At 26.5% G+C, this 26,997-nt stretch overlaps 1 protein-coding gene across 1 annotated transcript in view; it reads left to right on the top strand.

The window, feature by feature from the left end:
- Positions 1-8,285: 8,285 nt before the first annotated feature.
- Positions 8,286-26,997, top strand: part of LOC145835854 (deleted in lung and esophageal cancer protein 1-like) — a 70,672-nt gene continuing 51,960 nt past the window's right edge. Inside the window, exons 1-7 of the mRNA XM_082943597.1 lie at positions 8,286-8,383; positions 11,188-11,331; positions 13,701-13,797; positions 18,381-18,494; positions 20,494-20,600; positions 24,412-24,587; positions 25,809-25,931. Coding sequence (XP_082799723.1) covers positions 8,300-8,383; positions 11,188-11,331; positions 13,701-13,797; positions 18,381-18,494; positions 20,494-20,600; positions 24,412-24,587; positions 25,809-25,931 — 845 coding nt within the window. The 5' untranslated portion in view covers positions 8,286-8,299. The remainder of the gene's footprint in view (positions 8,384-11,187; positions 11,332-13,700; positions 13,798-18,380; positions 18,495-20,493; positions 20,601-24,411; positions 24,588-25,808; positions 25,932-26,997) is intronic.

Raw genomic sequence — 26,997 nt, 5'->3', positions numbered from 1 at the left:
GATAAAAGCAATCAAAATTCACAAAACAAAAAATAACAACAGTGAGTTTTTGTTCTTTTGTTATTCTCAACTGTTTATATACTCGTTATGTGTTTAATTCGATAGATCTAAATTATTAAATGTAAACTAAACCCTATATTTATTGCTTTTACGGAACTTTATTACAAATTAAAGTTATATTAAGCTTTAGTTTGGGAAAAAATTTTAATAATTCATTGGAAAAAAAAACTTTGTTTCTTAATTTTTTAGCTTTTAGTAGTTTTTCTAAAAATATGAATCTAAAAGGTTATATATGTATGTATCAAAACTTCTTTACTGTTTTAAAAAAAAACTGTGTTGCTAGTTAAGTATGTATATTATTCTAAAAGTTGTAAATATTTACAACTGTGATTATTATTTTAAAATTTTCTCATAAAATTATTAACTTAGCGATACTTTTTTCTTTATTAAGCTTACAAGTCAAAGTCTGCAATTGATAATTATAATGTTTTAAAAAGCAATAATAAAAGTTTATTTTGATAACTTTTTTTTCTGTCAGCTATATTTCTTAAATTTATTTTTTCAATTTGTACATAAGACAAATGACATACAAAAAATGTTTAAAATAAACATTTATATAAAACTGTAGAGCGTAATCAAAAAACTTCTAATTTTTTATGCAAAATAAAAGTATATAACACTAACATTACAGTTGTAAATATAATAAAAAGCTATGCGTTGAAGAACTTGTGTTTTTTATAATGATATCTATGTTCTGAATACACTTAATATGCAGTATATGTTTAGAAAACGTTAGTTTAAGATCTGGATTTATATAATGGACTTATTATAATTGTAGCATTAAGGTTCGTATTGAACAGGAGATACGTACTTTAGCAGAAGACGTCTTTAATATGTTTAAATGGTATGACATACCTCGTAATATAGGATTATGACATAATTTTTATCACATAAATTTTCTTAAAAAGTGAAACATCAAGAAAAACACAATAGGCCTTTGAATTTTAAAACTTTTATTAATAATGATGATACTTTTGGCTTTTGAATGCAAGTTTCTAGCGGTTGTAGCAGTAACAAACTTAATATAATGCTTACTTCCTACTAAGCTTAATTTTTTTTTTTTTATAAATAAGAAAATAGAATCAGGTCGAAATTTATAGATGGTAGATATTTGATAGAATTGATACTTACTTGGAAGAGAAAATTATAATTGCACTTCAAACTGAAGGACCATCCGGTAGCAGTTATGATCAGCAACTTTTCAATCAGCAACAGTGACTATTTGAAATAGTAAAATTCCAGAACAATAGGCCTATTGTGAGAGCACGAATTATAAGTAAACTGCTAACTCATCTTTTCAAGTTCATTAATAGTGGTGTGAAGAAGTTAGAATTTTTTTATTTAAAATATTTTATTTACTGTGCTAATAAAACATTGTAAACAACACCAAAAGCTTATAGTGAGCTAAGTTTTTTGCATTAAGATGGCTCTTCAAATTAGATTGTTTCATTTTACTCGCAGTAAAAGAATCTATTAAGTATAGATTCTAACACTTGTTATTTAGAATTTTGCAATCAGGACGACATAAAATACTTTTCGCAGACGACAATTTTTCACAGACCCCTTCAACAAGAGTATGCAAACGAAACTTTTCAGTGACACTATTTACTCAGAAGGAAATTAATTTTATTTTATTTACTTTAATCATTTTGATGTTTTTTTTTTTCGTTTTTTTAACCTCGACAATTCAAATAGGTTTTAATTATCTTAGTAACCAATGACCTAATTTACACGTTTAATTTTCTGTTATTTATAATTTTTCGAAAAGTTTAGTTTAATTTGTTTTAGTATTTATAAATTATCTATTTTTATACTTAACATATTATGAGTAAATCTAAAATTAATTTAACTTGTATTTTATCGGTATAACTATATTGGCTACAATAAACAAAAAAATACTTAATAAATGTTAACCTAAAGACTTACAAACAAAAAATTAGTCTTTAATTTAACTTTTAAATATAAAACTAGTTTAAACCTAAGAAAGTAAATATTTAAGCCAAGTTGTAAAATGTTGTTCAATTATATAAAATCTTAGTTTCATACGGAGAATTTAAAAACAATGAGCTTAAAATTAGCAGTAAGACTAGTAAAAATTTCCAGGTGTTAGTTATATTTTGCTTTCTTATAATCCTCCCTCATTAATTAAAAAAACTTGCAGATCCTTTGTTAATAATATAAACAGCTTTAAATACATTTGTATAACACAAACTCTTTAAAAGTTAAAACTAACCCTTTTTCCGTTTTTTATGTAACTTAATAGTTAACTTAATATGGCTTAGTTAATAGTTTTACAATTTGTTAGTGTTCCAAGTACAGTGTAAATCTTCGGTGGAACATTAATTAGTTATTATTAATGTTCATTTTAAGAAAAAATCAGACTAATTTTAAATGCTTCTATATGTTATACTTAATCATATTTTGTATTTCATAATGTATGAATACTACATTATTAAACAAAAATAGCTGAAAAAAAATGATCAAACTTTCTACAACTTAAAACAAATTATTATCAATTATCTCCAACTTCATGTTGGTGTTTCTTCTCAATCCATATATTTCAGCTAATTCTTGCTATTTTTTGCTTGTATTTTTGAACGCAAGGCAAATATCATTCAAAAATTTTAAACATGATCCATAAAAGAACACACTTAAAACTAAAAGCGAAATTTAGATCTACCAGCAACATTTTCAAAAGTGTAAGTAGCAGTAGAGTATTTCTCTGTGAACATTATTGTGTCGTCATTATCAGTACCATTAAATACGTAATATTTGAATTTCACTCAAAACACTTGGGCAAAGTCTCGTTTTCTATTTACGTCTTTCTTAAGTATTAAAGTTTTTAAATGTTGAGATGAAATCTGCATGCGTTTCTAGCTACGATAAATTGCTGCGTTGACAATAAAAGAACACTTTTAGTATCAATATTTTTCTCTGTAACATCTACTGAAAGTTCTTGTGCTGCTAAAGATAAATATTTTCCTTTGTAAATTATTCTACGACATCAAAACACTTATCACTCATAACTAACTATTTTTTTTTTGTTAGAATGCTGTTCAAAACGGGAACTTTCAGCAGTGAGAAGCATATTTTTGCTTTTCACTGCCTTTGCTTTTACCTTTGTCGTGTTTACTTCGCTCAATGCTTTCATGACGCATTCAATTAACTGCCTTATTTGATTGCTACTTGCAGCTCTGAACTAACAGACTTCAAGCTTGCTAATATTTTCGCAAGAGAGATAAATTCTGGCTGCAAGAAGAAATTATGAGAATTAAGTATTGTTGAGAAATTACGCTATATGAACCTCAAACACATTTAATGAACTTGAGAAATTAAGAAACTGGTAAAGTAATACTAAAAACTAATATAACCTTGTTAAGCTTTACTATCTATTTAATAATTTTTTAATAATATTTAGATCAGATTTCTTCTAGATAATTGCTATTAACTTTAGGTACGCATTTAAAATTCTTTGAATAAAATTTTTAAATTAGTATAATATGTAATAATAAGCCTTAAGAGTCAGTTCAATGTGTTAATTAAGTTAATAACACATTGAACAGGCAAAAGGCATATTCATCTTTTACACTTCTTTTAAGCTACGCAATTATAGAGAATCTCAAAATAAATATGAAAATAAAAAGGATTTTCTTAAAATAATTACAAATTTGTTGTAAACTAAATATTTCATAAGTTTTACTTTATTTGTAAAAATAAAAAAATTATAAATAAGTTTTATATCTATTCTTAGCTTCTGAACAATAATCTGACTAACCATTAAAATTTAAAACGTTATTAAATTTATACAACATGTTTTTCTTTTATTTTTATAAGCATAATTACATTTCTTACAAATTTTGCATGGATGGTCATTTTAGTAACTTTGACGTTACAGAAACGATGTTTTAATATAAATTTAAAGGTGAAAATTAGTAATTGTCTGAATTCTTGAGATATAACTTCAATAAAAGATTTTTCAACTTCAATTGATTCATTCGTTAAATCTTGTTTTTTGCATCCAATGAAATAAATCAATTTAATAAACTTTTTTTGTTTGATAAAATAAGTGCTTTTTTAATTTTTTTTCAAGTGTGGATAATTCTATACCTAATATTTTAATTAATTTAAAAAAGCTAAGAACAGTTTAAGTAGAATAATAAACAGTGAAGTGCAAAAGAAAAAAATGGTCAATTAAGTTTTCTTACTCATGCCAATTTGTAACTAGTGTCAACAAGCTAAACTTTTAGGAAAACTCAAAAAATTCAAATTTGAAATGTTTACATTATTTATATCATATATCTGCAAAAATTTCAATCAACATAATTCATATGACATTGTTGTCATTTTCAATTAGCTGTTTAGATTTTTAAAATTTAAATTTTTATACAAATACAAGGCCCTCAACATTTCCAATGTCAATTTTCTCACAAACTTGAAAATTCACTGGAAGTTTATCTTCTCCTTTATTTTCTTTGATATATAACACAAATTTTCAAAAGTTACTCCGTTGATAGTTTGAAAACTTTTAAATTTGTTAGTTTAATAGCATTTTATGATAAAAATTTTACTTAAAAAATTTATATTTTTTTAAAGAATATTATTTTTCAGAGTTTAAAAGAAATCTGTATTAATAACATTTAATAACTAGTAATGGGCTCACTGTGAAAGTTTGAAGAAGATTGATTAAAAAGTGAAGAAAGTATATAATTAGGTAAATAATCTCTTTTGCCTTTTTGTTTGTGCCTTTAGGAAAAAATTTACAACAAACCATCAACTTTGGTTACTTGATAATATCTTAGAAGTTATTTTGAATATTTTTTAGTGAGTAATTTTGTTTAATAGCAAAGATAATACACCAAAAAGTTAGATCAAGTTTATTAAATATTTTTGATCTCCCTATGGCCTTAATTATTTTTATGTTATCTGTGTGTATTTTTAATTGAAAGCTTATGTCAATAGTCAAGTTCAACAACATCTCAACAAATGGGAGAAGTTTTACTTTTTAGTTGTAGTAGTTCAACTATTATAAATTACACAAAGCTATTGACACAATATTTCATAGTTGATTGCAAGAGATAAATAGAAGATTTAGGTGTGATAGTGTAAAGCTGAAAAAAAAGATGTATTTTTTTCAGGTTAAAAAAAAAATTGATAGAAAGTGCAAAATTAATTTTGTATAAGTTTTCAAAACCTATCAATAAATAGATTGGGTAAGATTGCAATTGATTAGTAAAAATCTCCAGAATAATATTAAATAATAAGAAATAAAAATGATTTTTTAGTTCTTGCTTTCCATAAAAACTATACTAATTTTCCATTAACAAACACTTGTGACCATAACTTGCTTTCACTAAAAATTAAAATTGAAAATAAAATAGTACCTATTGCTAAAGAAGTCTCATATGACTATAAAAAAGCAGATTTTGAAAGCATCAATGATTTCCTGTCAAAAATTAATTGGACCTCTTTATTTAAAAATTCAGAAAATCTCCAGCATTTCTACGATCAATTCATCAGCTCAATCCAAATCTCAATCAAACCTTTTGTTCCAATTTTTTCTAAAAATAACAAAAGTAAAAAATATCCATCTCATATTAAAAAGTTATTAAAAGAAAAAGCGAATCTATACAAAAAAAGTAAGACAAATAAATCACTTTTGATAAAATACAAAAACAAGTCTAAAGAATATCAATTAGCTGTTAAAAAATACAACTTTGAATATGAAAACAAATTCTGCAAAAACCCAAATTTAAAAAAGTTTTATAGCTACGTGAAATCTAAACTTAAGTTAAATAATTCCATACATCTCTTATATGATAATGATAAAAACAAAACAGTAACCTCAGATTTTGAAATAGCAACACTTTTTAACATAAATTTTCAAAAAGTTTTTAAAAAAGACGAGAGTTACCAGTCTTTTAAGCTACCCCAAAAGAATTGTAGTAAGATGCAAAATTTTTTCATAACCTATGAAGACATTATAAGTTCAATTAACCACTTAAAAGATAAAATCATAAGAACGCCAGAAAACATTCCACCCTATTATATCAAGCATGTTATCCAATCAATAATATTTCCACTTTCATTAATATTTAATTGCTCTCTAGAACTATCTGATGTTCCTAAACAATGGAAAACATCTTTTATTATTCCTGTGCACAAGATAGGTAATATACACGATGCATTAAATTACAGACCAATATCTCTAACAAGTGGCTTTTCAAGAATTTATGAACATATTGTATCTGTAAAAATTCTCAATCACCTCTTTGATAACAAACTATTAACTAACAAACAGTTTGGTTTTGTTCCAAACCGCTCATCAACCATTCAACTGTTAACATGCTTACATTCTTGGTTAGTTCCTTATCTCAAAAATGAATTTACTAAAGTAGTTTATACGGATATTCAAAAAGCCTTTGATTCAGTATCACACAAAAGATTATTAAAAACTTTAAATCAATATGGGCTACATGAAAGCTTAATTGATTGGTTTGATAACTTTTTAAATAATAGATCACAAAGAGTACTCATCAATAATACGCTTTCTGACTCTTTAACAATCTACAGTGGAGTACCACAAGTTGGTGTAGTTGGTCCCCTTCTCTTTTTAATTTATATTAATGATATTTGTTCAAACATTGATATTAAAAGTGAGTTAAGCTTATTTGCAGATGATGCCAAAATCTTTAGTCAGTCAAATACTTCATTACAACTATCTTTAGATAATATTTACATATGGTTAAAAACAAGAAAACTAAACTTAAATCCTAGCAAATGTAAAATTCTAACCATTAACAAAAAAGAATCTTCTCCAACTGACCTCTTAATCAATAACATCAAGTTACCAGAAATTAAAGTTTTTAAAGATTTAGGAATTTATATTTCCAAAGATTTGAAATGGAATGAACATATCAACTATTTATATAAGATTGCAAAAACTACATGTTATCAAATATTGAAAAGTTTTAAAACTAATTCTGCTTCAATTCTGACAAAACTATTTAAAACATACGTTCGCCCTAAACTTGAGTTTAGTACCCAAATTTGGTCACCCCATTTAAAAAAGGATATTAACAAAATTGAATCTGTGCAAAGGAGTTTTACCCGTCATATTTGTAATCGTTGCAACATATCTTACACGTCATATAATGATAGAATGATTAAATTTAGATTGAAATCACTGGAATATAGAAGATGGGAATTTGATTTATTAATTCTTTACAAAATTATCAATGGCAAATATAAAAGTTTTTTTAACCAGTTTTTTAATTTTTCCCAAAATAAATATCAACTAAGAGGAAATAATTTGAAAATAAAATGTAAACATGATTTTCAAAACAGTCAGTGGCAAGGCGCATTTTTTCACAGAGCAAAAGCTATGTGGAACAGACTACCTCAGGATATAGTATCTTGTGAGAGGGTAGAACAATTTCGTTTAAAGCTAAAAAGATTTGACTTAAATACGATAAATACCAGTAAAATTAACTAATTTTCCACTGTAACAAAAGGAAAAATATTCGTTTCCCTACGCCTCCCCCCTACAAACTATTAGTTTACTTATATATTTTGTAGTTATGAATATTGTTTTATAAGCCATGATTTAAGACAAACTTCTTTACTGTGTGTACTAAGTAATATATAAATTTGAATTTTTTGAACTGAATTTTCAATTTAGTTCATTTGTTTATCATATTGTGTTTAATTTTGTGTTTCCATTTAAATTACGTTTGTATATATATATGTATAATTTATCTTAAAGTTTTGAATATAAGTTTATTTTCTTTTTCTCTTTTTGTGTGTCCTGTTTAAGTGGCTCAGGTTTTGATGCCTGAGTCCAACATTGCACAATAAACAATATAATAATAATAATAATAATAATAATAATAATAATAATAATAATAATAATAATAATAATAATAATAATAAAGTATTTAATGAACTATCCAACTTTGATTGCTTATGTCTCAAAAGTTACTTAATATTGAATACAAAACTAAATAGCTTATTTATTAATGTAAAATGTAAGACTAACTTTAAAAAATTACTATATGGCCTTATAAGCTAAACAAAATAAAACTGTGCAAATGAACTACTATATGGCCTTATAAGCTAAACAAAATAAAACTGTGCAAATGAACGACTGATAAACAGTTAATAAAGGTTTAAAGTTTTATTTAAAATCATTCAGCATAAATTTAAATTTCAGACTTGTTTTATATATTGAATGAATAAGTAAATGGAAAAAGTTTGTGATTTGAGTTCAAAGAGTCCGTTGGAACCTCATTTACTTGCTGCAAGTCCATCATCACATGCTGCTCAGGTTATTTTGATTGTTTTTATTACTTTTATATGTTATTCAATACATAATGATATGTTGTAGTTAAGGTATAAAATCATCAAAAGTTTCATTTGCTGCTAAAGTGTTACTTGAGTTAAAACTTTAAGTTATTTTGACATTAAATTTAATTTTTATACCTTATTAAATTAAAACAGTTAAATATGGGTAGAGAAAATTTAAACAATCATTTTTTTTTTTTTGAGAAATGTATATTTGTAAATTATTTGTAGCTTTTATTGTATTTGTAATCAGATAAATTAAAGCAGCTTTATGTTTTTATTTTATTTAAACTTTACTAACTTTTAATTTTAACAATGTTTATACTAATTCTCCAAATAACAATGGTGGTTTTGTTTTTGCATAATAAATTTTTGTGCTAAACTATTCTTAACATTCTTTTAAATTTTCAAATTGTAAAGTTCTTTGATTATCAAGTTTTGGTTTTAATAATATTACACATCTAATTATAATATAACAAATCTTTTTTCAACAGTTTTTACACAAGTTAATAAAAGTTAATTTAAGGTGTTTATTTTTTTTCGAAATTAGGTTTCTACATTAAAACTTTTACACTTAACTAAAAGAATAATTACGACCAACTTGGTTTAGGTTTAGTTTTTTTGTTTTAGTTTGTCTTAAATTTTTGTTAATAATTTTTTATAACATTTTTTGTTTGAGTTTTTATGTGTAATTATTGAAGTAAACTAGTTTTATGTCCTTAAGTACTGTACTTTTATCAAGCTTTGAGTTAAAAGTGTTTAAAGTTTCTAACTTCATGCTTTCTTAAACTAAAAAATAAACGTTTTGTTAGCAGTATAAAAAAATAACTTTTTTGGATTGACAAAAACAATAGTAATTGGAAAAATTTTGTTTTAATCTTTGATTTTTTTTGTTTTTTGAAGTTTAAGAAGTTTTAAAAAACATTTCAATAGGTTTTAATCACATAGTAAGTTATTATTTTCTTTAGGCACCATTGTGGATATTTTTAAAAATACAATATAACTTAAAGAAATTTTTTCATCTAAGTATGCTTATTGCCTCAGCAAGGTACTTTTTACAAAATTCAAATTTGATGTTGTTCAAAAAAGACTAAGCTTAGAATTAATAGTCCTTCTCTTCAGAAAATATAGTTCTTAATTATTTTTAATTTTGTAAACATACACATAGACAGTGTATTTTTTTACAGTGTAAGTTTTCTCAGAGTATAAAAACAATAAAGTTTTAAACTTTTTTTTTTACTCAGCTAATAATTAAAAATTATTAATTTTGTAAAATAGTATGATCAAGAAATATTCATTTAACAATCCTCATATGTTGAATTGAAAACAAATTTGATTACAAAACTCCAAAAAAAAACCTTCATTCAGTTTTATTTTTTTTAATTAAAAAAACTTTACATGTAACTTTTAAATTTAGTTTAGTTAATTAAGGGCATAGGGGGGGGGTAAACACCCTTTTTTGGTTTTTGATCTTATTTTTTATAGTTTTTACTTAGCTACAAGATGCTTTTTACAGATTTAAAAAATTCAAAATAATTTTTAGATATAGCCAATCAAAGTCGGAGGCAACAATAGGATCCTTATGGGAGGCGCAAACTAAAACGGCAAATAACTAGAAATTACTAAAAATCTATCTCCTCCTATATTTTTTGAGATAACTATCTCAAATTTTCAGGAAATGTTCCTTGCAGTATTTAGAAAATTCTATCGGAACAGAATTTAAAAAAATTTAAAAATAAAAATTTTATAATAAAAAAATAAAAAACTGTTTTTTTTGTTTATTTTCTAAATAATATTTTTATTTTTAAATATTTTACAAATTCCTTCCAACAGAATTTTTTTAATATATCAAGGAAGATTTCCTGAAAGTTTGTAGTAGTTGTCTCAAAAAACGTAGAAGAATATAGATTTTTAGTGAAATAGTCTATTTTTGTCGTTTTAGTTTGCGCCTCCCATAAGGAACCTATTGTTGGGTCCGACTTTGACCGGCTATATCTCAAAAACTATTGTGAAATTTTTAAATCTGTAAAAAGAATTTTTTAGCTTAGTAAAAACTATATAAAATAAGATCAACAACCAAAAAAGGGTGTTCAACCATCACCTTCCCTATGCCCTTAAATCTAACAATAAAAATTTCAAAGAGACTGGCTAAGAGTTGAAGGGTAACATCCGTTTTTTAAAAGATATTATTTTTACCTTGTACTAGTTATAGGTTATACTTGTACTATTTAACTCATTATTTTAGATTGTTGGTACATCAAAAGCATTCTTTTCAAGCATCATTGTTGTGTAATAAAAGTATTTATTAGCTGAGATTGTACAAAATACTACTCGTTTGTAGAAAAAAATAAGACCCCCCTAATAACCTAATTTTATTTTTATTTTAGTATAACTTATTGCCCAAATATAAAAACTAGTTTCTGAAACTAAAATATTATACAAAGTTTCTAAAATTTAGTATTTTAATATTTTAATACATCTAATAAATAATTTTGCAATGGATATTAACACCTGATGTTTACTCAGGTATAACTAATTTCAACTAAAACTTTTTCAGAAGGAAAGAATCAAACATAAAACTACTGAGTTTTGTATTAATTTATATTGAAAAAAAAAAGTATAACAGGATATATTGCGCATAATAGTAGGAGTTTTTAAATAAAAATGCTATTTTTAAATTTTTGATCGTTTATTTTTAAAGTTTAATATCAGTTACTACTTTTTTATTTTTTTGTTACAGGGTTTGATAAAAATGCATAAACATTTAAATATAAATTATTACTACAGGACATATCGCACATAATAGCAGATGTGTTCAAGGGAATATACACGAGAAAAGTGTTTGACAAGGAAACAACTGACAATCTGATCAAGTCGAGCCATGGAAGCACCAGCGATCACCACAGAAAGTGCATGAAACAACTCGAAAAGGTTTATTATTAGTTAATAATTAAAAATAAAACTTGTTAAATAGAAATATTTTCTTTTTTTGTTTAAATGTAGTTAAATACGTGACTCATTTTAAGTTAAGCCTTAAACAACTATTTTTATATACGAACACTACAGAAAGTGCATGAAACAACTGGAAAAGGATCAAGACAAAGTAAAATTATTTCAAAATAAAATAACTATTTATTTAAAAATATTATTTGTTGTTTCTTTTTATATAAGTTAATTAAATATAAGACTATTTATTAATTATCATTTTATCTTCTTAATTTTGATTAACATTATACAAGTATTTTTAGTACAATTGTTTGTATAAAGTTATAGTTTGCATTTTTAGTTGAAAACATATTATTTTAGCTTACCAAATCTTTTGTTACAACAATTTTATTTATTCATTGTTTTTATAGTCAAGTAGTTGATTGCCTAACAGAAATTATCAATTTGAATATTTAAATATCTTTTGTTTCTATACACAAAGAGGCTTGATTTGAGTTATAGACATTATACTACATAGTGGCTACTAAACCTAAAAAAATCCTGAATTTGACAATTTTTGTAAAAAACAAGGAATTTTGAACGAAAATCACTAAAAAGCCTGAAAAACCATTAATTTTAAACAATTTTTGCATTTTAAGTAGTAAAATTTAGATTTGACATGAAAAATAAATCATACAAATGATGAAATGTTGCCATTACCAAACTTATTTTTATAATAAAACATATTTAAAATAGCTTTACAAATATATTTTAAATGTTTTTATACTACTTAGCACAGTTTTTTTACTTCAAACTTACTATAAATTTAAAAAAGACACAAAAACGTCTACTTTCAAAAACCTGGAATAACTTTAGAAAACTTGGAAGAGATTTCTCGAAAAAACAGTGGCCATCCAGATACTAATAATTTAATTTACAGTTAGATATAAATTGTTGGTAGCTCTTTAAAGAGTCTTTTATTTTGTACGATAAAACAAACAGACTACTTTTTACTTTTTGTTGTATACAAGTATAGTAACATTTTATGTGTATTTCAAAACTTTTACTAAACTTTTTTTTTGTAAAAAAAATTAAAGTTGATAAATTTTTTTATTTACATATATTTGCTGCAGTTTTTTTCATTATTATTTGGTTTAAGCTTAAAGGTGTTATTTATTCTTAAGGGTTATAAAGTCTCATTTTAGTTTAGTAACTTAAAATTTAATTATTTTGTAAATGTTTTATTTTGTAGTTTTGGTAAAGATTACTAAATTACACAATGTTTTTTATTTTTAAAGTTGTTTATATTCGTTGCTAGGTTTTAATATTTCCAATATAAAAGGTTATAGGCTTGAGACTATCACGGTCTTCAACTGTTGTTTTTAATTATTTGTTGTGTTTTTGACTAAATAGTATTTTGGTTTTTCGTATTCAATCATGTTGCCGTTTTGTATTTAGTTTTTAGCAAAGATTAGACTACCTTAAAATGTTTATTTTCACTGCGACCATTGTTCCTAATTTCAAATAATAATAGTTTTTACTACTATTATTGTTATTATTTTTTAATACCATTATTATTGACATTATCATTATTATCATTTCAGGCTGAACAAGAATATAAAAAGTTGATTGATGAATATAACACAGTTGAGCAACATATCATAGAGGTTTATTTATATTATTTTATTTAAAAGTATCAATTAAAGTGTTTTAGTTTTTGAAGATATAGTTTTAAAGCAAAAGAGATACTCTTTAATTTTAAGCTTATTTTGGCAACATAAATTTTTATTTGTTTTGGATGTTGAGGTATTTATCAGTTTTGTGTAGAACGGAGTCATTCTGTGAAGCCACACTAAAAGGTAAAGACCCTTTACGGGCCGCAGTGTTTTAGAAAACTTGTTTTAGAGTAAATAACAAAAATACGTATGCACTTATACTTACAATGCATATATCAAATATGTAATTAAATGAAAATGAAACATGCAGCACTTAAAATCCAGATAAAATATTGCTATACTTTCATCTTTAATATTAGTTGTTTTAAAGTTAAGTCGCCAGATATTTTTGGCAAGCCACAGTTAGCTGACCACTGTTGTAGAACTTTATTTTTCGTTTTTTAATGTTCGTTTTATACAAACTTATTTAATCATAATGCTCAAAAACTTGAGAAAATAGTGTCATTTTTTTCAAATAATTTAATAACATGTTTCAAAAAAGCCTATAACTACATTTTTAATTAAAAGGTTTAGGTTTCTAAATGTTCGAACACTTTTTTTATATAATTTTTTCGTAAAACATTCAAAAATGTACATATTCAATTTTTTAACTTAAATGACAAAGTTTTTTAGTTTAACTAATTTGTGATAATTATGCAGGCGAGAATAAGAGCAGAGAAGCAAGATAAAAAGAATTTAAAGAAGGCAGCTGGAAAAATGGGAGTTGAAAAGTATTTAAAACTTGGATTGCCTCCAAGTAAGTTGTTAATGTATATTAATAATTATTTTTCCTTACGCCTTCCCAATTAAAAAATTTAAAACTGTTTATCAGCTTTGTAAAAGTTACTGGCTAACCTTGAATTTTGTGATATTTGTTACACTTAAGCCAATAGTGTAGTCAAGGTATTTTTCAAAAAATATTACTAAATTTATACAAAAAATTAAAGTATGAGCATTGAATTTGAAGTAATTTAATGAAAAAGAAAAAAATTTGTCACTGTTTTGCAAAAAGCTTCAAATACAAATAAATGTATGCACCATAACTGTTTTCTAGTCAATTTTCTCTAAAACTTAAAAGTTAATTAAAATTTCATATTTTGAGCTAGAGACTAAAAGTTATAGAAATATTTCTTTATTAGATAAATAATAACATGTTAAATTTTTTCATGGCCCAAAAATTACAAAAAAAAAACGAACTTTGGAAGATAATAAAGCTTTTTAAAGTTATAAAACTTAATTTTTAAATTTATTTATTTACAAAGGCAACAATGTTTCTCCCGTAAGGGATCTTCAGGCCTGCAAAATTAAATAAACATAAGACGATGGACAACTTAAAAAAAATTCAATAATGCAAAAAATTATAAATTATAATTGAATTCAAACTAAATTTAAAAAAATGTATAGTGTTATTACTAGATAATTAGTTAACAAAATTAAAAGTTTTGTAATAATGAAAAAGACTTTATAAATTTTAAATATGATTTATACTTACAATAGATGATTTATTCTATATAAATTTGGATTTAGCTTATAAAAACACAAAACAAAATGGCGCTTAACAAATGAGGGTACAAGTAATAACAAAAATAGAAATAAGTGATAAAAGGATTAAATACGCTAAGTTTTAAAATAAAATTTCCTAAAGTGCGGGCAGGTGTAGAAGAGCTCTTGTATTTTGTTTAAAATTTGTTTCTTATTAGCAAGTGCTACTTCTATTTTTTCCAAATTGCAAGTCTTACAGATTTTACCTATATTCTTTATTTCTCTGATCTTATACATTATGCTCCATCTTAAATCGTAGCAAGTGTTATTGTTTTTTAGTCTCCAAATGTACTTGGAAAGCTCTGTTCCCTTGTTATTTTCATTCTTAATGTCACTAATGTGCGCATACCATCTCTTTTTGAACTGGCCTCCTGTGGATCCTATGTATTCTTTTGTTTCGATCTGACTGGTAATCGTCGCCTTATAAACAAAATTCCCCTGCAAGCATTTGCCACTTAAGGGGCAGGAGTCTTTGTCGCGGCAGTTGCACGTTTTATCCTCTTGGTTCTTATGATTCAGTTTATTTAGTATCTTCCTATGTTGCTACTTATTAGTGATTTGACATTATCCATACAACAGTATGATATTTTGCAATTACTTCTGTTGAAGATCTTTTTCATGCTCTCTGTTTTGAAATGTTTTTCAATTAGGTCTAAGAATTTCCTCCCAATGTTAGTTTTTACTGACTGGCAGTATGGGGGATTAAAGTACATAATTCTTCTTGTCAACAGGGTTCATATTCAAGCTTGTGTTTGAAGTTGGATTGGAGCAGTGCAATTTATTTTAATTATAAAACTTCATTTATATTTTATTAAAAGACAATAGTTCATGAATGAACTTATAAATTAATGAAGATTGAAATGAAAGTGTTTTTTATTTTTGTATATTTACAAGGTAGGCAAAAAACCTGGAATCCTGGAAGAACCTGGAATTTGACAATTTAGGCTTAAAAAAACCTGGACAAACCTTGAATTTGAGAAATTTTGAAAAAACCGGGAATTTTGAACAAAAATTACCAAAAAATCTGGAATGTTAAACTACCTTTACATATTAAGTAGTAAATTTCGATTTGACACAAAAAATCTATCGTATAGATAAAGTTTTTTTTGTCATCTACAGTTTTTTAATAAAAAACACATTTAAAGAAAGTTTAAGACATTTTTTCAATGTTATTATACTATTTAACACAGTTTTTTTTACCTTAAACTTTATTTTAAACTATAAATAGTCCCTAAAACCTAGAAGAATTTTTAAAGTCCTTGGGAAAATTTGCTAAAAACATTTGGCAACCCTGTATTTACAAACTTTGCTTTTACGAGGAACCTTTTGAATTCGCCAACTTTGACACTTATAATAAAATAAAAGGCCTACTGTCATCCGGGATCGGCTATATACTTAATTGTGCATAGAGAATAAAATAAATGATGATAATAAATTCAAAAAATACAGTGATGCAATAAATAAAACAAATAGATAATAGTACAAATAAAAGAAAATAAAAAAAAAACATTCCGCCTTTCATTTCTTTGTCTTCTTTAGTTTCTTGAAATATTCTTATTGCCTTTCTTTCAGTCGTTTGTGTACAGTAGATCTCCATTTGGCGCAGTCATTTGCAAGCAATTCTAACCTATCAGTTTTTATGTTCAAGCTTTTTAGTCACGCTTGCAAACTCCTTAAAACGTAATTTTGGACGACCTCGGTTGCATTTGCCAACGACCAACTCGCTATACAACAGATACTTTGAGATTCGCTCAGCACCCATCCTCAGAACATGACCGAGCCAGCGAAGCCTGCGCTGACTGAAGGTAAAGTACGCTTATAACTCTAAAATAACACCTTGAGTTCTGTAAAGACGTAGAAAGTTTCCTATAGCTTGGACAAAAATCTTCAGAATAAATCAACTTGTAAAAAACAATTTACACTTCCTGTGGCCTAAAGTTCTTGAAAATTAAAATTCAAACTTATCTTGACTTTTATTTAATTAGGTATACATAAAGCCTGGACTATCAACAAGTTTTTTTTGACGGTCATTAAAAATATAAAAATCAAACGGCTAAATCTGTTTAAGTATGTATGAGGACTACCTCAGGATAAGTTAATATTGTTTGTTTTAGTGTTGTATATTTTATAAATGTTTACTTAAAAACGTGTGCAAGTTTGTTTTATACAACGTTGTTATTTTTTATGTTTTGCAAATTAGTTTGAATACCTCCAAGCAGATTCATATTGATGCTTATTTTTTGTTATTTTAAATAGTTTGGGACAGACACTTTTCAGTAGCTTTGTTGAGTACATGTCCTTAGTTTTACTATATTTTCAAATTTCATCTGTATTTACTTTTACATAACTTTTTGGCTTTACTTAGATAAAATTGAAAACATGCTACACATATAAAAGTTGTATTTCTTACATTTTTCAACCCTTTGCAGACATAAATTAAAGCTTTTGATTATTTCTTTTTTTTATGTTGAAAAATTACTTTTTATACTGACCTCTATGTTTGCTTTATCTAATAAAATTAACTTTAAAGATTATTTCAAATAAGCAGCACAAACCAAAACGGCTGCATAAATTTGAGAAAGTTTACTAATTTACACTAGATACATGTATTTTCATGCTGTAATAAAGGGTATTAATTACACTCAAGTTATTATAAACCAAAATGACTGACATATTTTTCAACATGTAATAACAATATTAACAGAGTGGCTAAATTTAAAGAAAATAAAAACTACCAGTGCGGTATCACCTCTAGATTAAGAACTTAGGCTAGAGTTTGCTAAGGTAGTTATATCGCTCCTTCAGGAACTTTTTTGGAGGGCGTTAATTAGTAAATCAGTGAATAAGCAAATTTGGGAAACCTGACTTAGAAACACAAACTATTCTCGCAGTGAAGCGGTTTTTGTTAAGAAGTTCACCTGGAATTTTTTGCAAATATGATTCAAAGCACATAACTACTATATATTATTGCATTTCAATGTAAATGTAGTAAAAAACTTATAGTTTATAAGAGTACTTAAATATTCATTTATAAAAGATAATCATATTTTTTAATTATATTTACAAACTTTAAGGTACTATATAATTTTTTATATATTAGCACAATCTTCATTTCGAACTTTGTCAAGACTGAGATTTATCATGTAGAATATACGAACATTAACTATCAATGCACTTGAGAGTTTTGTTAATGTTTTTAACTATTTTAATATTTTTATAATTGATATTGCTGAAGTAACAAAATATTTGTACAGGGAACTATTCAAACGTCCTTCCTTTAATGAAATCTGTTATTTTTTATTTTGTTTTAACTATACTTATCATTTTTTATTTATTTTATAGATAGTTGAACAGTCAAGAAGTGATTTTATTTTAATCTATAATAATTTGACTGCTTTTTTATTTTATTATTTATTGTGTTCACTTTAAAGTAGCTAATCTTTCATTTAAGTAACGCCTGTTGAACCAGCTATAACAATTCAGCTCAACAGCCGTTTCAGTATATATAATGTTTAATTGAAGAAGTACAATGTGTTATTTTTTCTAAATATGTCAATTTTTTTATTCGCTTGGTTAATAGTAATATTTTCTAACATATTATTCAGCTTTTTAGGGCAATCATTATTTGGATACCGTTAGAATTATTAAAAAATTAAATGTTTTTTATCTAAAATGTTTTTATTGTTTGTATATATTATATTTTAGTAAAAACCTCATTTAGGGATTTTTTGATAATGAGTTATTTGACAAATACAATCTTATTGATCCAAAAATAATTTTAATTTTTTTTTGTTGCAGTACAATCTTCATTCAGAGACTGTCTTGACAATGATTTATTGAAAAAATACAATTTGATAATACCAACTGATGTTTTTCCACCTGATAGACAAATTGGTCTCAATGCCCCTTCAGGTTTGTTTTAAATTGATTATTGGTACTTAATACTGTTTATAACCTTTTACTCAAGTTTTAGTTTTCTAAGTTAGACTACAAAAATATATTCTTCTGTTTTTTTAACAAGTAATATTGTTTTAACTTTTTACTTAATTTTATTATTTACTAGGTAAAAATTAGAAATATTTTTGACATCCCGGACGTTTTGTTCTAGAAGCTATTTTTTATCTAAAATAGTTTTTTTTAACGGTTTTTTTTCTGGTCAGTTTGTTTTTGAGAATCGCTAAACTAAAAGCTTATGATTCTAATTTGATTGTTTTTAAGTCAAAGTTTTTCTCAAAACTTACCATGTCCCAGATTGGAAAAAGATTTTTAATCAGATTACATTATACTTCGTATTATAAAATATAATTAAACAAAATTGTTTTAATTGAATGTTGAGAGAGATATAAGTATACAAAAACACTTAAAATTCTATAAATGTCTTTCTTATTTATGGCTTTTCAATTTTAAGATTTTCCTGTGTTTACATTAATTACAATTATATACTTTTTGAAACTAACATTTTTAAAACAAATTTCATTAAAAAATTCATTTCATTGTTTTAATTACTATAATTTATAATAAAAAACTTAATTTTTTTTGTCGAAATAGTTTTTACTTCAAAAAGTTGTTACCGATATTTTCCTAGACTAAACTAATTTATTGACTTTTTTTAATTCATCTAATTGCAAAAAAACTCTACATTTTAAAATTATTTTACTGTATTCGGTCATCGTTATTTTCCATGATTTTTTTTATAAGCTAAGCTAATAACATGTAAAAAGTAACTTCGATAGAAACTAGACATTTAGTAAGGCCATAGGGGGGTTCAAATTATTTTTAATTTTCTAATAAATGATATGACTAGTCAAAGTCGGGCCGCATAATAGGTTCCTTATGGAAAGGGAAAACTAAAATAGCGAAAAAAGAATATTTTATTTTAAATCTATCTCCTCCTACATTTTTCAAACAATCTTCTTCAAACTTTCACTGTCTAATTTTTATACAATAACAAAAAAACGTTACTTTGGAATTAAAAAAAAATTTGTAATTTTTTTTTTTTATTAATTTTTTTTTTGTGATAAAATTTTAATTTTTTACATTATTAAAATTCTAAAGTAACGTTTTTTCCTATAAATATAAGAAACATTTCCTGAAAGTTTGAAGAAGATTGCTTGAAAAATGAAGGAGGAGATAGATTTTTAGTGAATTTTTAAATTTCCGAGAAAATTGACCCCGAAAAATTTGTGGTCCATACGTTTGTATCGGAAACTTTGTATTAAAGTTACAATATATCAAAAGTTAAAGAGTATTTTGAAATCTATAAAACAGGCTTGTAGTTTGTATTTAAAGCTTTCATATAAAAGCCAAAGTTAATTTTGCTAAAGAAAATGTCGGACCCCTCCCGCTTTGGCCATTACTTAAAGTAAAAATTAAACATTCGTCTATTTAAAACGTTGAAATTAAGTATGATGTGTTAATAAAAACAAAAGCATATAAAATCTACCAGTAGATATGATTAATTTTGTACCCAAAACTGTTTTTTTTTTCTTTTATCAGGCATCAATAGATAAAGTTGTACAACGGTTTTTGTTGAGAGCATCTAGATTTTTTTATACTTGGATATTAAATAGCTTTTTTACCTTAAACACTTCGATGCTTTTATTTTTAAAATTTTCTCCATACTCTGCAGACCATTGAAACGTCCAGTTTTGATAATTTTTATTTTAGTTGATAATTTTGTTTACTGTCCAACGTTTGACCCAGGTTTACTATATATTTTCAGTTTAAAGTTTTGTCTATTATTATTTGTATATAAAATAAGGTTAAACTCTAGTAAAAACTAACTTATAATTTTATGATACCAGATAAGGTCGTAACTTTTATTTTTGCACCGAAACCTGATAGTAATTTTTTTTTTAATTTGCACTAACAATATTATTTAAAAACCAACTTTAAAAAAACGTTAACACAGAAATAAAAGTGCCCAATTACCAGAGGTCGACAATAGTTTCCAATGCAAGAACAACAAAAGAAGAAAAAAGTTGCGGATACATTCCTGAAACTGCGCACTATTTTACAGTTTGTTTTAAATATTTATTAAAATGTTTCTGAAACTACACATTGTTTTACAAATTGTTTATTGAAATGTTCCTGTAACTACTCATTATTTTACAGGTTGTTTGATTTTTTTATTGATATGTTCCTGAAACTACACATTATTTTATAGACTGTTAATATTTCCTGATGTTTTCTTAAAATGAACAGTGTTAATTTGTTAAACCTAAGCTCTAACACTGTATAGTCTGTTTTCATATTTATTTTTTATAGTATATATTTATGCCAATTATTTTTATTTGTAAAAATGCACTTTATATACTTAATTAAGTGGTTCATTGTATATTTGTTCTTCCTTTTGTTCAAAAAAATGTTAATGAAAAAGTTTTTTTATTTTATTTAAAGGTAAATTTGAGTTTATTTTTAATTATTTTCTATATTAAAAAGAGCAAAGCTTGATTTAAGTTAAGTTTATTTTTGTGCGTGCTAAAACTTGCAAGCTAATAAAATGTCAGTCTATATCACATTTTTTAATCTAGTAAAACATTTGTCTCAGGAAAATCATATTTTGTTCAGGTACATTTTGACGTCTACAATTTATTGTGCAAATCTTCTCTATTTTCATAGTGACTTATCAGAAATAAGTATATAATATGTACAGTGTAACAACTTTTTTTGAGAAAATCAAGTAGTTTATCAGACATAAACATAAAAAAAATCTAGTATTTTCTGTTTTAATGCTACTATAAAAATTTACTCTAACCTTTACTGATTTTAGTTTAGAAAAATTTTTAGTAAATTCAAAAGAGACTCTAATCAAAATAGCACCACGAACTTGTAGATCCGACAAAGTCTTCATCTTATTAATTTTTTATCAAAAAATATAACTAATTTAAAAAAAACTCTTTTCAAAAGATACCAAGATTTTGATAACCCAATTGAATCGTCATCTTGGAAACAATCCTAACAATTACCATTATCAGTTCATTTGCTGATATTTCATTCTTTTAAATCAGGCTTTCCCAAAGTGGGCCAGGTAGTCTCCTTGGGGCCATGAACAGCAAAGGGGTCACAGGAAAGCCATGAGGTCATAGTTTTACACTAGATGTTCTGGATTTGATGACGAAGAGCAAAAAAAAGGTCCTAGGCGGTTTTAATGGTAGTTTTTTGAGTAATCTTGCTGGAATGGGCCATAGATTTTTTAATTTCTGTTTAGGGGGTCTTATGAAAAAAGTTTGGGAAACCCTGTTTTAAATGCTTGTACACAACTTGTGGCAGGGAACGGGTCAGAAAAGCACGGGTGACACTTTAGCACGGTGTGACACTTTAGCACGGGATGACACTTTAGCACGGTGTGACACTTTAGCACGGTGTGACACTTAAGCACGGTGTGACACTTTAGCACGGGGTGACACTTTAGCACGGTGTGACACTTAAGCACGGTGTGACACTTTAGCACGGGGTGACACTTTAGCACGGTGTGACACTTTAGCACGGGGTGACACTTTAGCACGGCGTCACTTTAGCACGGCGTCACTTTAGCACGGTGTCACTTTAGCACGGTGTGACACTTTAGCACGGGTGACACTTTAGCACGGCGTCACTTAAGCACGGGGTGACACTTTAGCACGGGATGACACTTTAGCACGGCGTCACTTTAGCACGGCGTCATTTTAGCATGGAATGACACATTTGTTTATGCTTATATGTTATGTTGAAAAATATGAAAATAAACTATACAACATAATACTACAAGCTTTTATATGTTTCAAGTTAAAGCTTCAACTAAAACTTTGTATTTAATATAGAATTACACTAGTTACTCTATGGCAAACCTCAACTTAATAATAACAATACAAAAATAATTTTAAGAATTCTATCAAATCATTTTATTAAGATATTTTAACTAACGTATTTAAATATTTACTATCATACTTTAAACGTAAAACTACTTGTTTAAACCTAGCAACAAAAGTACCTAGCAACTAATAAATACTAGTATATTAGTAAATACGTTAAATAAAAGTGTAAATGTGTAAAATTTATATATAGACTGCAACAAAAGTAAATAAAACTATTTTAAAATTTTCTCTGTCTATTTAGGTTTTCTATTCTTTTATATTTTAAGAAATAGTACAATTTGAAGTTTGATCAGTAAAATTTTTATTTGATTATTTTAAGCCGATTGTTTCAAAAGTGTTTGTACTCATGTTTGCATTTTACCATCTGCCGATATTGTTACTTTTATATATGCGGGTTTAGCGTTTAACTGACTTAACACGTTATTATAAGATAGGTCTTAGATGGTTTCTTAAGTTACTTTTAAATTAAGTTGACATGTTAATAAAGTCGATGTATTAAATCCAAATTAAACTTTTACTATTAACTTAATATTTTATAGGTGCTAAACGAACTATTGTTTATTAAAAAGGATTTAAAAAACAGTTAACTATTTAAATTTAGACTAGTTGTAATAAAATCGAGTCAAGGAAATGGTGTATTTACAATTAATAAACTGCGAAACATAAAGATGATAAAAAACTAAAGAACATGAATGCCAACTAATCGAAATACCGAATCAAAGAAACAGAACACAAAAGTTTCGTTTAAACTAAATTCTTGAACAACTGAGCAAGATAATAATGGCGTCAAGTTAACTGTGCAAAATCACAGCCAAAATGAGCTCATAACAACGGCAACAAGTTACTGCCAAAACAGTACAATAAAATGAACCCAACAAAAAGAAAAGTAATTTTCCCCGCTAATCGACGCAAAGCCGTTGCAGTATTTATTTATTTTAAGCTTTTTATTAAAAAAAATTTGAACATAATTTAAATGTAAGGTCTAAAAAATTTAACAACATAAACTTACCGACTATTAAAAAAATAGGGTGAAAGAACAGTTGTTAACACAAATATATAAGTAAACAAACTTAATTTGATCATTCTACTTAAGTGTCACTCCGTGCTTAAGAATCATTTTGTGCAAAAGAATCAATCAGTGATAAAGTTACACTCCGTGTTAAAGTATCACCCCGTGCTAAAGTGAAGCCGTGCTAAAGTGACACTCCGTGCTAAAGTGTCATCCCGTGCTAAAGTGTCACTCCGTGCTAAAGTGACGCCGTGCTAAAGTGTCACCCCGTGCTAAAGAGATGCCGTGCTAAAGTGTCATCCCGTGCTAAAGTGACACTCCGTGCTAAAGTGTCACCCCGTGCTAAAGAGACGCCGTGCTAAAGTGACACGCCGTGCTAAAGTGACACTCCGTGCTAAAGTGATCCCGTGCTAAAGTGTCACTCCGTGCTAAAGTGACGCCGTGCTAAAGTGTCACCCCGTGCTAAAGAGATGCCGTGCTAAAGTGTCATCCCGTGCTAAAGTGACACTCCGTGCTAAAGTGACGCCGTGCTAAAGTGTCACCCCGTGCTAAAGAGACGCCGTGCTAAAGTGACGCCGTGCTAAAGTGACACTCCGTGCTAAAGTGACGCCGTGCTAAAGTGACACTCCGTGCTAAAGTGACGCCGTGCTAAAGTGTCACTCCGTGCTAAAGTGTCACTCCGTGCTAAAGTGCCACTCCGTGCTAAAGTGACGCCGTGCTAAAGTGTCACACCGTGCTAAAGTGTCACCCCGTGTTAAAGTGTCACTCCGTGCTAAAGTGTCACCCCGTGCTTAAGTGTCACACCGTGCTAAAGTGTCACCCCGTGCTAAAGTGTCATCCCGTGCTAAAGTGACACTCCGTGCTAAAGTGACGCTGTGCTTTTCTGACACCTACCCGTTGTGGCAACAGCACTCCATCCTATACTTGTATTTTTTCATTACAAACATTTGCATCTTTTTCACAGCACCGCGATTTCGAGGAGCCGGACAAGTCGTGCGAGGCTGACAAGACACGCGAGGAGGAGGAGTTCGGGGAGGACGTGAGGAACCTGAAGGACCTGAAGAGGAACTTGTGGCGGAGGAACATGCGCACGGTGGACCGGGTGGAAGAGAGGAAGGCGCTGAAGAACATCAGCGAGAGGTGATTTGAAAAATTTGTTTGGATTTTTATTTGTGTTTATATAAACCTAAAAGAAAAACTCAGGTAAAATATTCCTGAAGAGCTGATTTTTCTAATAAAAATAAAATATTGAAGAACATCAGCGAGAGGTGATTTGAAATATTCGTTTAGATATTTGGTTGTATTGCTGACTTTAAAACTATTGTTATATGCTTAATTTAAAAATGTATGTTTATACCATCGGTTTATAAAATTTCTATACTTTTAAAAAACAAAATATTTCAAAGTAAAATGTTCCTAAAGAGCTGATTTTTCTAATTAAAATTAAAATAAAACACTGAAGAATATCAGTGGAAGGTGATTTTTTGATTATTTTTTACTTTAAAATTCTTACTGTACAAGAACTTAGAGTTAAAAAAAAATAAGTATCTTATTATGACTTTGTTAGAAATATTAATATGTACTTAGAATATCAGCAAAATATGTTTAACTAAAGTGTTTTGATTTTTTTATACTAACTTATTTCGATAGGTATAAAACTGTTTTATATTGGATGCTTAGTTTTATTTGTTTAGTTTTTGTACTTTTTTTTTTACTGAAAGAAGGCACTCAAACATATCAGTAACAAATATAAAATTGTTTTTTAACTTTTGTTACTTAAGCAGTTTTTTTTATGTTTGCAAGCAGTCATAGTTAAGCAAATAAAAGTGTTCAAATATATAAGTAAAAGGCATAAAGTTAAATTATATTCAAAGAGTTATTAATTCATGATATACTTCTTCTTATAGTGGAAATTAGTAAAAAATAGTAAATAGTTTTTATGACTTTCTTAGAAGAAAAAAGCTTAAAAATATTACTGTATTGTTCATGTTGTTAAAATATAGTACATCAAGTTTATATATTTTTTAGTTTTACTATATTTTTGTGTACATGCGTATATGTAAAAACATTAATCTGTTTGGAAAATGACATCATTGAAAAATTAAATAAATTATCATTATTTTTAGAAAGTATTGCAGTAGTTTAAAATACGCTTATTTAAACAAACTGTATATTTATTTTTTTAATACTTAGATTCTTTTTTATATAACATAAGTATCTATTAATTTATAACCCAAAATATTTAAAAAATAACTAAAGGAATTTTAATTTCAAACTACTTTTGCGAGCTCGTCTCCTGTCACTTTTTACAACTTTTAAGTTCTTCTTTCAATTGCTATAAAATTCACAATTTTTCCACAGACACGATTTCCTGAAGAACCCTCGGTTCCTGCCCAACAAGAACCCGAGGGGCGCGAAGCTGCTCACCAAGATGCAGCCCGAGAAGAAGGTGTTCAAGCACGACACAAAGTGCGTTGAAAAGAGGTTTGTTTGTTTTATTTTATTATTATAGTAAAATGTAAGTTTGTTACTAGAGTAAAGATGTTCCATGTTGAAGCATAGTATGTACTGTGTTGAAAATAAAGTTTTATAAAATATCATACTTAGTTTTACAAATGTGTTGAAAAAATGCAGTTATTCTGTCTTTTTTATTAAAATATTAAAGTGTTTTTTATTTTACAGGGTAAGTGTGCATCAGGCTAAATCAGTTTTTTAAAAACAAATTGCAAAATATTAGTTCTTTTCAGTTGTTTGCTTGAAAATTTTTAAATTTAAGTTTATGCCATTTTAAATGCTTAAAAATTTATTTATTAAAAAAGAATTTGAAATTATTTTTAACTTCTTGAATAAATCTTATTAAGGAGTGAATTTATAACTAAATATAGTTTTAATTATTAAATACAAAATTAGCCAGTAATTTGTAAAAATAAATGCTTAAAACCTTTTGTTGACTGTCTAAAATATTTTTAAGAATCTTCATTATTTTGTTTTGAGTAGATTATATACGTCATAATTGTGAAAGTTCATAAAAAAATGCAGTTTAAACATTACAGTTTAATTCAACAACTTTTGTTTGAATTTGTTTACATCAGCTATGTTTTAGAGCTTAGTTGGTTTTATTTTTTTTAGAGCTTAGTTGGTTTTACTGTTTTAATTTCTAATTTAGCAGCTTTATACTATATAATTTTTAGGTTAAAACTCTTAGCAGTTTGAAAATATATGTTACTGTATATTTATTTAAAGTTGTTAAAGACATTCACAGCACTAAAACTTAGCTATAAGATATAAATACTAATTTTGTAGGAGTACAAAGTTTAGGTACGATTCATTCTTCTTTACAAGAACAAAATATTAAAGGTTTTTTTTTAACTTAAATGCTAGCTTTTTAAATCTGATACGACATCAACAATCACTGTATTTATTTAGATTTGAAGTTTAGGATTTAAAATTATTTATCAACTTTAAGTATTAATCAAACTACTGTAAAAAGCATTTTTTACTTATTTTAGTACTCGTGTAAGCCTTTCATTATTAATGTAGTAATACACAA

Source organism: Thalia democratica, chromosome 1, assembly GCF_965202585.1.
Source record: "Thalia democratica chromosome 1, ktThaDemo2.hap1.1, whole genome shotgun sequence".
NCBI lineage: Eukaryota > Metazoa > Chordata > Thaliacea > Salpida > Salpidae > Thalia > Thalia democratica.
The sequence above is the reverse complement of the archived record's forward strand: the minus strand, read 5'-3'. Positions and strand labels throughout refer to the sequence as shown.